This window comes from Bufo bufo, chromosome 1 (assembly GCF_905171765.1).
Source record: "Bufo bufo chromosome 1, aBufBuf1.1, whole genome shotgun sequence".
Classification (NCBI taxonomy): Eukaryota; Metazoa; Chordata; class Amphibia; order Anura; family Bufonidae; genus Bufo; species Bufo bufo.
In genome coordinates, this window is record NC_053389.1 from 616,618,057 (window position 1) to 616,632,699 (window position 14,643).

General features: G+C 42.5%; 1 protein-coding gene across 1 annotated transcript in view; it reads left to right on the forward strand.

Annotated features, from left to right (window-relative positions):
• CSPG4 (chondroitin sulfate proteoglycan 4) overlaps positions 1 to 14,643 on the forward strand; it is a 99,652-nt gene that overhangs the window by 55,349 nt on the left and 29,660 nt on the right. The window contains exons 4-5 of the mRNA XM_040413722.1: positions 786 to 1,250; positions 2,391 to 2,567. Of these exons, the coding sequence (XP_040269656.1) occupies positions 786 to 1,250; positions 2,391 to 2,567 (642 nt within the window). The remainder of the gene's footprint in view (positions 1 to 785; positions 1,251 to 2,390; positions 2,568 to 14,643) is intronic.

The window sequence follows — 14,643 nt, forward strand, 5'->3', positions numbered from 1 at the left end:
AGGCTAAAACTAGCTGATAGAATCCCTTTAAGTCTCCTATCCCCCTTACCTCTCTAGCCGCAATGAATGGTCTGACTGAGAAAGTCAAATGAGACTGTTTGCCGTGCTAAAAATCCAAACAAAGAGGAAGTTAAGGAGCCAGGACAGGAGGTAGAATACATGGAGTGACTTCAGAAGATTATATCCAGAAAACCATCTACCTGTTTTTTGCAAAAAAAATAAAAATACTGTACATGGAATGTTCACATACAGTATAAGTTGCTAATATGGGATAAAATAAAATTTGATGGTACAGTCTGCTTAATGGCACAAGGTAAATATTTTCTGTTTCAGTAATAGAGCCTAATAAAGAATATAGTGGATATATGCAGAGTCCACTGTATCTAAGCAGGACGCCCACCCCATCTTTCTCATCAATGAATGTCAGTATATATAGCGTGAGGAAAGCTCTGGACAGTACTCCCCTCATGAGTACAGAGGACTCAGAACTATGTGGCCACTGTATTCTTTATTACACTCTTTTAGCCAAACAGCACAATATATTTGTGCTATATATATATACAGTATATATATATATATATATATATATATATCACTATATTTGTGCCATCTGAGCTAATAGTAGAGTAGACCTGTCCCCGTACTATACTGCCCTTACAAAGTAGTCAGATCTGCACTATACACCATATAACATTTCACGTTCTTTGACAACTGGAAGTTACTTAGACTGTACTTATTACTATTCAATGACATAATTTAACGTGTGTTTTATCTTGCATCATCAGGTCTCTGCCGAGGGCATATTTCCTGATAAAATTGCATACAGTCTTACAGGTTCTCCATATTTTGGCCACTTGGTTTCTGTTAGTGGAGAACTATCTTCTGATGGATCCCCAAGCTTGGACTTTGTATATACTTTTACTCAGGAGGACGTTAACAAGGGAAGGATCTTGTATTTGCACTCGTCCACAGACATGCTCCCCGACCAGATGATGCTAGAAGTGTCTGCAGGCGGAACAACTCTAGAGATAGTGGTTCCCCTTGAGATAATATCTGTCTACATACCCTTGGAAGCAAATGAACTGATGGTGGTGGAGGGTGGGACAACTGCCTTGTCCGACAATATTCTTCAAGTCCCCAATGACTACTACTTGGCTCTCAACCTAGACCTGATAATACTTGAAGGTCCAAAAAATGGGCGTATTATAAATGCAGAGAAAAATGATTTACGAGACTTCAGTTGGAATGAGGTAAGGATTTCACTTACATTACACTTGTTGAGATCTCATTAGTCCCAGTATTAGTAAAACTGTGTTTACTGGAGGGAATTTCAGTCTGTATTTTAGTCATTCGTTTTTTGTATTCATAAGGTAAAGCAAGTTAAAAAAACTAATTATGGTTGTAGTTCTTGCAAGACATGTTATCTGATGGACCTCATATAATATAAAGAATTCAAGTGTTCCATTCTTTAGTTTATCTTTCCTTTAATATTTTCATTATATAAAACCATTAAACAACAATTACCCATCCGAATCACACAAATTAGTGTTCCATTCTTGATCACGTTTCAATGATAGGCAAGACATCCCTGGAATAAACACAATGATGGCCCCAGATGCTTGTCTTCAAGTTATTGAAATGGTTTGTCATCAATAGGAGATTGGACTAAGAAAGTCTTACAAAAAGAATCCCAATTTATAGAATAGTATTTAACTGAGGTAATCCCTTTATATGCTGTATATATATATATATATATATGAGGCCTCTTGTGTTAGGCTACTTTCACATTAGCGTTTCTATTTTCTGGTATTGAGATCCGTCATAGGGGGTCAATACTGGAAAAATAACGCTTCAGTTTTGTCCCCATTCATTGTCAATTGGGACAAAACTGAACTGAACAGAACGGAATGCTCCAAAATGCATTCCATTCCGTTTAGTTGCGCTCCCATACCAGAGAGCAAACCGCAACATGTTGTACTTTGCTTTCCGTCCTGAGATGCAGAGCAAGACGGATCTGGCATTAGCCCCAACGCAAGTCAATAGGGACGGATCCGTTTTCTCGGCCACAATCTGCCACAATAGAAAACGGATCCGTCCTCCATCGACTTTCAATGGAGTTCATGACGGATCCGTTTTGGCTATGTTAAAGATAATACAACGGATGCAGACGGTTGTATTATCAGTAACGGAAGCGTTTTTGCTGAACCTTGCCAGATCCAGCCAAAACCCTAGTGTGAAAGTAGCCTTAGTCTCAGTTTTGATTCATTTATATGATATGTCCAAAATATAATTATTAAAGGAATCTTTTAAGTTTCAAGGCAATTGTGTGGGAAGGTCTGAACCTGTCTGTATACTTCTATACTAATATGATTATGAACATTTCTCTCCAGCTGGAACAAGGGCGAGTATTTTATGAACATGATGGCAGCGAGACCAGGAACGACAGCTTCACTGTTATGGCCAATGCATCAGATGTGAACCACCACAGCAAGGCAGTAACAATCAGTGTTATTATCCAGGCTGTAAATGATGAGAAGCCACGTGTGGTCACCAATAATGGAATGCAGGTATGTTTAGACAGTTGCAATGACTGTCCTCTTGACCATGCAGATATCTTCTCACAATTATTTCCCTCAGTTATAGCCTTTAAACACAATGTTTTTTAGTTTTTTTAAATAAGTTCTTAGTCTAGTGATCTTCTTAACCATTGTAGTTCCACAAGCATTGTCTGAACAGACAAGCATAATATTTCTACTTAAAGGGGTTGTCTTACTTCAGCAAGGGGCATTTGTCATATAGAGGAAGTTAATACAAGCCACTAATGTATTGTCATTGTCCATATTGCTTCCTTTGCTGGCTGGATTCATTTTTCCATCACATTATATGCTGCTCGTTTCCATGGTTACGACCACCCTGCAATCCATCAGTGGGGGTCGTGCTTACACACTTTAGGAAAAAGCCAGGACCGTGGGAGTGCACATAGGCTAGTGCTTTTTCCTATAGTGCACAAGCACGACCACCACTGATGGATTGCAGGGTGGTCTGTAACCATGAAACAACCAGTGTATAATGTGGACAATCACAATACATTAGTAAGCCCTTGTATTAACTTTCTCTACATGATAAATGCGATGAGACAACCCATTTAAGTAACCAGGCCAGAGTTTACGTTCTGATAAAGACTAAAAGATCTTCATTGCAGAAATTAAATACTTCAGGTATATTTACATTCTTTTCAAACCTAAAAACCAGTAGACACATACTTTGTTGGATCCATCACCCCCCACCCCCCAACATACTTCCCAACCTCAAATAAAGCCATGTCATACATGCTCAATCCCTTTGTGTCCCACAAACTAAAATGATAAGCCTCCTCATGGTAAAGGTTAAGTCCCCATTCACAGTATAGATTCCACTTTAGTGCCATAGTGCCCTAAGGCTTTCCTTTTAGTGCCTTCCCACACAGTCTGATGCCCCCTTAGTGCTCTCAAACAGTATGATACATCATTAGTGTCTTCCCATATATTATGATGCCACCTAAGTGCTCATATATTTTATGATGCCCAGTTAGTGACCTCACACAGCATTATGCCTCTTCAATGCCTCCCGCCATTTTGTGCCCCTACATAGTATGATATCCTCTAAGTGCATCCAAAACAGTATGATGTCACTTTAAGTGCCTCCCACATGTAAAAGCCCACATTCCCAAAACAAACAGAGAAGAGCAGGTTGGCCCAGTCTGTCTATATCAGGGATCTACAACCTTTTTTGGTCTGGGGGGCGCATTGCCACATTGGTCTATTTGAAGGGGCAGCAAAAAAAATACTGTGAGCACTGTCCTTCACTGCAGAGGATCACGCTCATTGGTTATTACCACCTCCTGCCACCCAGTTACCGGTGTCTTTGGGGCCTATGAGACAATTTTGCATATGTATTACACATCGGATAAGGTAAATGCAGACCTCCCAAGTGTCCCTCTTTTGGACCCAAGTCCCTCTGTCCCTCTTTTCCCCTTAAATGTCCCTCTTTTTTTAAATCTGAGGTATAGACTTGCATTGTTACATTTACAATATTGATCAAAAAAGTATTTGGTTCCTCCCTGTATATTAGAGTCCAACTTGTATATTATTTCATTATGTGATGCAATTTGGATTTTAGAAATTTTTATATTCAGATAACTTTTGCGCTATTGTGCTCTACGGAAACGATTAAAGTGTATAAATATACAGGAAAAATGGACTTTCACACAATGAGCCAAAAGGCTAGGGCTACTAGGCAACCTGGGTTTCTTGCGGCTGTCACGTTGATCCCATTCATTTCCATGGAATCACCGCTACTCAGTGATCCTGTCCGCGACAGCTGTCACACCACCAGTGTCGCCGTGTAGTCTTAGCCAAAGTGTCCCTCTTTGATCATCCAAAAAGTTGGGAGGTATGGTAAAGTGCTGCTTGTTAAGATCAATATCCTTGATCTAGTTGCACCATTGTGTGGATGGATGTTGCAAGAACCTGAGCCATGACTGCTCCACAGCTGTAAGAGTAGGTTCACATGGAGGTTTTTGGAGGAGGCTTTGAAGCAGACTTTCCTGCAGATTTTTCAGCCAAAGCCAGAAGTAAATTCTAAATTTATCAGAAATATCTAGGAAGGACTTATATTTCACCTTCATCCACTTCCAGCTTTGGCTGAAAAACCTGCAGGAAAAAAGTGCCTCAAAAAATGTGGTTCTAAACTGCTAACCTACCATTAGAATGGAAAAACCATGCCTGTAATATATGTACTTCTCCACTGGGTGTCCTCAGCACTCCTCATTTGAGAACCTGGAAATGTTTCTGCCTACTTTCCTTAGTCACAAAATTTCTGTTTGCTCATAGCAACAATACCACCTGATGAGTTCACAGCACACCTATTGGTAGATGGAGTGCGACACTGATGTATGCTATGAGCAATAAATATCTAGATTTTATGAAAGTTGTTTACTGCTTTTATTTTAACTCATAGACACATCTCTAAAGCAAGGCAGGAGCAAGGTTTCTGGTGAGCTCTGGGGTCTGTATGTAAAAAAAATATATAATGTTGGGATCACAGTAGCAATATAATAATGTATAATAAGCTGGACATAAAAAATAGATAATTGTCAGCGGTTCCATTAAATGTTGACACTGGTGCCTAAAATCTGCTAAAAAACAAGGCTTTTGCTTCTTGAATTTTAATATGTTCAATCCTTTGGAGTCTGGCGGTTTCATATCCCTAAGAATACTCGGCTACAGGATTTTTTCTTGTTAGCAGAACTGGTGGATGGGGCATTAGAGCTAAATTTAGTAAGAGAAGGAGAAGGTAAAGGAGAAAAAGATTGTCTGCTGGTCCTTTTCATTCACCTTTTTTTACCCCTATTTTCCTTGCTCCAATTTTATCTGTTTTCTGTCTATATCTTATTTACTTCTTTCTGTTTTTGATCATAATCTGAGGTTTCTTTCTACCCACCATTTCTATATGAAGTCCTATGTTGAAGGACTATGTTGTATTCAGAATAGCTTTCAATATTTTGGCTTCATTTGTTGCTTTTCTTATCTACTACTGTTCTTTATATACAAGTAAATATATTGAAACAAAATATATTAGGCTACATGCACACGACATGAGTTGGACATTTTTTTAATGGCCATCACACGTCTGTTTTAAGACTAATGGTAGTTTATGGGGTTATTCACACGGCAGTTTGACGGCCAATGAATAACGGACGTCAAAAAATAGAACATGTTCTATCTTGTCCGTTTCTCACTTACCGACATCTCCCATACAATTGAATGGGTCAGTTTTTAACATCAGTTTCACAGAAAGGCATCAGTGAAAGAAACGGAAAAAAATGGACGTTTGCATGTAGCCTTAGTAAGTAGTGAGATATGCTGAAAACTGACACTTATTAAAGCTTAGTTTGACGGAGATCATTCATGTTGTAGTTAGTAGTGTCCAAGAAGGGCCAAAGGGAACACAATGGTGGAGACCCCTGGTAAGTTGCCAATTTTACCCTTCATAATATTTGTTATAAATATATACAGTATCTCACAAAAGTGAGTGCACCCCTCATATTTTTGTAAATATTTTATTATATCTTTTCATGGGACAACACTGAAGATCTGACACTTTGATACAATGTAAAGTAGTCAGTGTACGGCTTATATAACAGTGTAAATTTGGTGTGCCCTGAAAATAACTCAACTCACAGCCATTAATGTCTAAACTGCTGGCAATAAAAAATCAGTACACCGCTAAGTGAAAATGGCCAAATTGTGCCCAAAGTGTCAATATTTTGTGTGGCCAGCAATATTTTCCAGCACTGCCTGAACTCTCTTGGGCATGGAGTTCACTAAAGCTTCACAGGTTGCCACTGGAATCCTCTTCCACTCTTCCATGACGACATCACGGAGCTGGTGGATGTTAGAGATCTTGCGCTCCTCTACCTTCCATTTGAGGAAGCCCCACAGATGCTCAATAGGGTTTAGGTCTGGTGACATACTTGGCCAGTCCAGCACCTTTACCCTCAGTTTCTTTAGCAAGGCATCGGTTGTCTTGGAGGTGTTTGGGGTTATTATCATGTTGGAATACTGCCCTGCGGCCCAGTTTACGAATGGGGGGGATCATGTTCTGCTTCAGTATGTCATAGTACATGTTGACATTCATGGTTCCCTCAATGAACCGTAGCTCCCCACAACCGGCAGCACTCATGCAGCCCCACACAATGACACTCCTACCACCATGCTTGACTGTAGACAAGACACACTTGTCTTCCTACTCCTCACCTGGTTGCCGCCACACACGCTTGACACCATCTGAACCAAATAAGTTTATCTTGGTCGAATCAGAACATAGGACATGTAATCCATGTCCTTAGTCTGTTTGTGGGCTCTCCTGTGCATCTTCTTTAGAAGAGGCTTCCTTCTGCGGGGACAACCATGCAGACTAATTTGATGCAGTGTGCGGTGTATGGTCTGAGCACTGACAGGCTGACCCCCCACACCTTTCACCTCTGCAGCAATGCTGGCAGCACTCATACATATTTTGAAAAGACAACCTCTGGATATGACGCTGAGCACGTGCACTCAATTGCACTTTGGTGAACCATGGTGATGCCTGTTCTGAGTGGAACCTGTCTTGTTAAACCACTGTATGGTCTTGGCCACCGTGCTGCCGCTCAGTTTCCAGGTGTTGGCAATATTCTTATAGCCTAGGCCAGTGGTGGCGAACCTATGGCACGGGTGCCAGAGGCGGCACTCAGAGCCCTCTCTGTGGGCACCCTGGAAAAAGTCTATGTGGTACCAATATGCCTTAGACCTTTCTTGCCATTCATGAGCGCAGGGCGCACTTTGAACGACACAGGAAGATATACTTTATTGGACTGTAGTATTCAGGTTAAATTGCCATGTTTTCACTTTGCGGTAAATAAGTGGGTTTTGGGTTGCAGTTTGGGCACTCAGTCTGTAAAAGGTTCGCCATCACTGGCCTATGCCATCTTTATGTAGAGCAACAATTCTTTTTTTCAGATCCTCAGAGTTCTTGCCATGAGGTGTCATGTTGAACTTCCAGTGACCAGTATGAAAGAGTAAGAGCTATAACACCAAATTCCACACACCTGCTCCCCATTCACACCTGAGACCTTGTAACACTAATGAGTCACATGACACCGGGGAGATAAAATGGCTAATTGGGCACAATTTGGCCATTTTCACTTAGGGGTTTACTCACTTTTGTTGCCAGCGGTTTAGACATTTCTTCAGCAAGTGGCATTTATCATGTAGATAAAGTTAATACAAGGCACTTTGTAATGTATTATTACCCATATTGTCTCCTTTGCTGGCTGGATTAATCTTTCCATCACATTATACACTGCTCATTTCTATGGTTACGGCAACCCTGCAATCCATCAGCTGTAGCCGTGCTTGCAAACTATAGGAAAAAGCATCAGCCTATGTGAGCTCCCACGGTCCCGATCACCAGAGAGGCCGGAACCAACACACTTTCCTCAGTATTCTTGCTGGTGCCAGAGAAGAATTTCACTAAAGCCCTGTGCTACTGTATGTATTTTCAAGTTCTACGTTGCTCTTAGTAAAAAACGATGTTGTCAAGTTCAACTCTGGCCTCATTCTTCAGTGCTACAACTTACACTGCAACAGACCTCAGGAAGTGACGGCCTGAGGTGGGACACCATGACACAACTACACTGCATCAGGACTACTATCACTCCCATCCTCTACACCGACTCCCACAGGAGCATTTAAGCCTCACCCTTTCTGCTATGCCATGCCCTTGTTGGACAAGGCATTAAAAAGGTTAGAACAGTGTCTAAAACACTTGATAAATGTAGTGCAAAACATGTATGCTAGTTTTTTTGTGCAAACTGTGCCAAAACACTGAAGAATTTTCAATAGTAAGTTGGCCTCACAGTCTCTCTATGATGTTCATCCCCTGACATGCCCAGGACCGACATCCATGTATAGCTCACCAATCCAGGCTAGTTCCAGTCCCTTCTGATTGTGGTGCTCTTCAGGAAGATGGCAACTTGCCACTTCCAGCCTAAACAGCCTCTCAGTCTTTAGAGCTGTTCCTCTGGTGGCTACTCAAACTGACCGGTAGCTCTCCTCTGTCCTCTGGCTGTCTACAGCCCTCAAGATGTGTCACAATATTCCAGCTCACTTCCAACATGGCGGACCACTCTTTTAAAAACCACAGGGACAAGCAATGACTATTTGTGCAAAAACACTCAACAATATACCTCCATGTATCTACCCACTGGAACATCAGAGCACAGTGTCTTCACTCCCTCTCCATTCTCATTGTGTTAGCAGCAATATAGCACTATACTCACTAAATATATAATCAAAGCGACCAATACTCCAACCTCTGGACTGCAATAAGAATAGTTAAAGCAGATATATACATTGATAACGGACAGTCAACCTCAGAAATACTACCCCCAGGGGGTGTTCCATCATCAGCACAGGAGCTTTGTTTTCCTATGATTAAATTGTCCCTGCTTACTGTAAATGTTTTACTATGGTGACCTGTAGATGACAGTTACAACTGTTCCCATGCAGTTATATACGGGGTGAGTCAAAACTCGCAGGACACCCTTTTATATCAGAAACAAAATGTAAAATTGAATATCTGAATATCCCAGTAATAGGTGAGGGGGCTTATCTTTTAGGCTATGTCCAGAACATGGCCGCCATCTTGAAAGCCACCATATTGGATCAAAGGCAAATTTTTCCAATGGAGAAGGGGTTATGTAGCATATCAAAGAAGACCCGAATTGTGGTTCAAAAGGTATCAACACAGAAACCTGCAGCAACAACCGGGAATGTTCCCTGTGATGCAAAGCTATTTGATGTGTTCAATGTGTTGTCCCTGCTGCTGAACACAGAACTTGGAAATGTTTAACTTTCTGTGTTGATAATCTAAGAACATGAGCCAAACCAGAGTATAATATTTGATGGGCCAGCCCAATGCTAAGCAGTAGCTTGTGAGTCCTACTGCTATCCTGCCTTATGCAAAGAATATAGGGTGGCCACATAAAAGTGGATCACCACTGGTGACTGCTTTGTGTCCAAAAGCAAACTTGCTATATAAACTAAACTTGTCCAAAGGTGATAACAATTGTCACATTGCTGCCAGGTTCAGGCACTAGGAAGATCATATCTGAGGTGACGGACCATGTATTAATCCTCAAGAATTCAGGTATCACCACTTGCTTTTTCTCCTTCTCTTACAGCTTTAATTTCAAGAAGAGAATATCTTGTTTGCATACAGGTATTAAGTTACAGTACACCTGGCTTCCTTCTGTATGCTCTGGTACCTGCCAAAAGCTTAGTCTTATAACAGGAACATATTATTTATGGTATTTTCATAAAACAAACTGCTTTGTGTTGCTTGTGGAACCTACTGAAATGTAAAGTGAACCATCATATGACATTCTACAATGTCATAAAAGCTGGTTCTGCCTTTTAACCACTGTGGTCAGCACTACTCCAGCCAGCACTTGCATGTTGCTCAGTACCTCAAAATCAGTCTGCTTCATGTGAAACTCCAGAAACTACTTTAAGGATCATGAAAAATCATTTTATCAGAATTCCTACTCCTAAAAGTGAAAGCAAATTTGATAATAAGGAGCTGGAGGTTAAAATTTACCTAGTACTTTTTCTGCAGGAGTTGTGGGATAAACAAAGACTCCATTTTAGCAGCCTGTGTTCTGGTCACACACACGGGCGGCAGGTGTCTGCTTGCCAATAGCTGCGGCAAGCAGCATACACAGTGTATCTTGGTGATACCGCAATTTGGCCTCCATGTCAACAACACGAAAACGTTCCCCCATTTTACTTTGATAGCGTGGGTCTAAAAGCATTGCTATCCAGTAATCATCAGATTGCTTGATGCTAACAATACACCAGTAAATATGCAAGCATGCATAAAGCTTGCCATGCTCGCCAGCATGCTCAAGGTCCCTTTGCCCCCCCCCCTTCCCCCACTGCAGCGACTAGTCGCCATGGACAGTATCATTTTTATAATCATCAGCCTCAACCCCAAGTTCTCCACCTCCAGTGGTAGCTTATCATCATCCTCCTCCACATCCTCCTCCATGGGACTTTGTCCCTGTGGGTCCCCAACAGCTACAGAGCAGACAGCAAGATCTGGAAGCTGTTCTTCTTCCTCCATCCTGTGTTGTGCTCTAAGAAAAATATCAGGGGAATGACATCATATGCAGTTGTCCCTATTGACAAATCTGGTGACCTCTTCGAAGGGCCTGAGTATGTGAGGTGCGTCTCTGATGAACTGCCACTGCCTGACCTCAAAACAACACATGCTTTCTGCTGAGGTGGTCTGGTGCATGATGAAATAATTCACAGCTTTACGCTGCTCGTACAGGCGCTCCAGAATATGCAAGGTGGAACTCCAGCAAGTTGGAATGTTGTGAATCAGGCGGTGCAGTGGCTGACTGTTCTGTCACTGCAACTCCAGGATGGAGTATCTTGCAACATAAGAATGGCTAAAATGTGATGACAGTCTCCTGGACATAGACAGCACCCTCTGCAAGCCACGGTACTTTTCCAAAAAGCATTTCACCACTGAATTTATCATGTGCACCATACAGGAGACATGTCTTATTTCCCCAAAATGCATTGCAGCCACGATATTTCTACCATTGTTGCTGATCACCTTACCCAGTTGGAGTTGGCGGAGAGACAGCCAGTGGGATGCTTGCTGCTTAATGCACTTTAGAAATTGATCAGCTGTGTGGTGACTCTCACCTAGGCTCATCAGCTCTAACACAGCAAGGCAATGCTTCCCTTTACACATATGATAGGGTGGAGAGGTGGAAGCAATGTTCTGCCCTGCTTCTGTTGGGGGCAGGAGGAAGTTCATTAATAAGCACATGGTGTGGAATCAGAACAAAACAAACATGGAGGGGTCTATAGGACCTGGCCTCATTGCTGCAGTGCTCCATCGCCACTGCCGCACAAAACATTAACACAGTGGACCATAAAAGACATCTACTGTCCCTGCCTGTAACAGCTGCTCCAGGTGTCCATGATCGAGTGCACCTTGCCAGACAGTGACAATTTCAAGGAGAGACACACCTTCTCCACCACCTGACAATACAAGGAAGGAATGGCTTTTTTTTGGAGAAATAATGGCAGTTAGATATCTTCCAGTGAGGATGAGCACATGTCATCACTACCCTAAAGGCAGCAGAATCCACTAAGTGGTATAGCAGCGACTGCATTGCCAGCAACTTAGTCAGGTGGTAGTTAAAGGAGTTGTCGCACTTCAGCAAGGGACATTTATCATGTAGAGAACGTTAATACAAGTCATTTTTTAAGGCACTTTTATTGTCCAAATTGATTCCGTTGGTGGCTTGATTTATTTTTGCATCAGATTGTACATTCCATGTTCATTTCCATGGTTATGACCACCCTGCAATCCAGCAGCAGTGGCCGTTCTTGCAGACTATAGGAAAAAGTGCATGTCTCTCTGGTGGCTGGAATCAGAGGAGTACACGTAGAATGATGCTTTTTCAATAGTGTGCAAGCACGGCCACTCCTGCTGGATTACAGGGTGGTCATAACCATGGAAACAAGCAGTGTATAATATGATGGAAAAATGAATCAATCCAGCAAGGAGAGCAATATGGACAATCACAATACATTAGTAAGTGCCTTGTATTAACTTTCTCTACACGATCAATGTCATTTGCTGAAGTGAGACATCCCCTTTAAGCTTTCACACCATCGGATTGCTGGGCGCATAGAGTTGTTCCCTGGCTATACATTCCGTTATTGATTGCTGACAAAAGAACGGAGGAGAAGAAGGATTAGTCTGAGTGTGTGAAGCAGTAACTGATGATGATGATGACGACACGGTCACTGTTATCGTACCTGTGACGCCAGCAGACGCAATCACTAGCAGACAACGCCACTAGTGTAACCAGGCCGGGACTTCGGGTTCAGGAGCACGGGCCAATAAGAGGGGACAGTGGGCATGATGACATCATGTGGGACATGTGACTTGGGTCATCCCACTTGACTAAAATGCAGCCTATTTAAACAGGCATTTTAGGTCTTCTGCCACACTTACATTTGCTCTCACTTGCTTATTCTGCTGATTTCTTGCCTGGACCTTAGACCCTGCCTTTTGTCTTGTGATTTGGCACAGCAAGAAGAAGGAGGCAGAGCCAGATAGCAAGCAACATCTCCTATATTATCTGTACCCAGAGGTGTTCCCTGCAGTCCTGTGTTATCGGTGGTGTTAAATAAGACTGCAGGTAACATCTACTATATTATCTGTACCAACAGAGTTATCACTGTGTTATCTGTGGCGTTACATAGGACTGCAAGTGACATCTACTACATTATTTGTACACAGTGAAAATTCACTAAGTATAGATAGTAGATGTCACCTGCAGTCCTATGTAACACCATAAATAACACAGTGATAGGCAGGATTTACATATTGATGGCCTATCCTCAGAATAGGTCATCAATATGAGATTGGCAGGGTCCAACTCTCAGCATCCCTGCCGATCAGCTGTTTGAGGAGACACTGATTCTCTAGGGAGAGCCGTGGCCTCCTTGCTGCTTACCAAACACAGTTCTGTTCATTTTATAGCAGCTGTGCTTGGTATTGCAGCTATTCACTTGGATAGGACTGAGCTGTGCCTTGGTCACGTGACTGATGAATGTGATGTCAGATGGCCTAGGAAGAGGCAGCAGCGCTCACAGAGCACTGCAGCCTCTTTATACAGAAAAAAACCCATTGTGCAACACATGGAAGGGGGGATGTCAGGGGAAAATGGAGGGAGAGGACCCAGGTTAGTTAGACAGCCCCAGGCCTATGATGCACTAAATCCACCCCTGACTGTGGCTACATGTGCCACTACTACCACCACCAACACAACTATGCATGGGGTCCTTTACCTCCCCCTGAACCTCCTCCTCATGACAGTCCAAACACTGACTGTTCTCACAGTCATCAACAGGGAGACTCTATTGAGTATCTTCCATAATGCGTGGTGTGGTTTTGTTGCCTCATCTTAGGAAAAAAGAACGTGCCACACTAGGAGAGGGCGTTGAAGCCAGAGAGGATGCAACTGAAAAAGACTTCTCTGGGTTTGCAAGGAGGAGGGGCAGGACAAATGCTGTGACCCCGACTCCAAGACTCAGACTCAGAGGTGAGCTCGACATCATCCTGCTGTGACTGAGAGGGGGAGTGAGCCATCCAGACTTCAGTCTCAACTTCTTTGTCCTCAATAATATTGTGGTGCGTATCAGAAATGAGGAAGAACTGTGACCTAGTACAACTATGGGCTGGATGGCTGGTGCTCCTACTGCTTTTTCTACTACACACATTCTGACTCTCGGATGACAAGGCATGGGTTTAATTTACCATATATTTTAATATGAGGCCTATATACCGTATTTTTTGCTTTATAAGACGCACCTGATTATAAGACGCACCTAGGTTTTTGAGGAGGAAAATAAGAAAAAAAATATTTTGAACCAAAAGGTGTGCTTTTGGTGGATTTTGAACTAATGGTCTGGGGATGACACTGTTATGGGGCTCTGTGGATGACGCACTGTTATGGGGGATCTGTGGATGACACACTGTTATGGGGGGATCTATGGATGATGCACTGTTATGGGGGGGAATCTGTGGATGATGCACTGTTATGGGGGGGAATCTGTGGATGATGCACTGTTATGGGGGGGATCTATGGATGATGCACTGTTATGGGGGATGTGTGCTGTGAAACATAGGGCCATGAGGGGGGCCAGCATAAGATGCTATATGTGTGGGTGACACACATATAGCATCTTATGCTGGTCCCCCTCACTCATGGCCCTATGTTTCACAGCATTACAGTACTTTATTCTTTGTATGTAAAATATTTCTTTCATCCTGAATAAATCGCTCTCCTTTTGATAAACTAGCTGACACTGATATATCGCCGGCGCATGACTTCATCCTGCTCCTGCTTCATTAATGAAGTGGGAGGAGCGTGACGTCAGTCACACGCCGGCCGGACCGCACGCTACATTCATAGTGAGTACTGATGCAGGCGATTAGGCTAGTAAAGTTTATCAAAAGGAGAGAGAT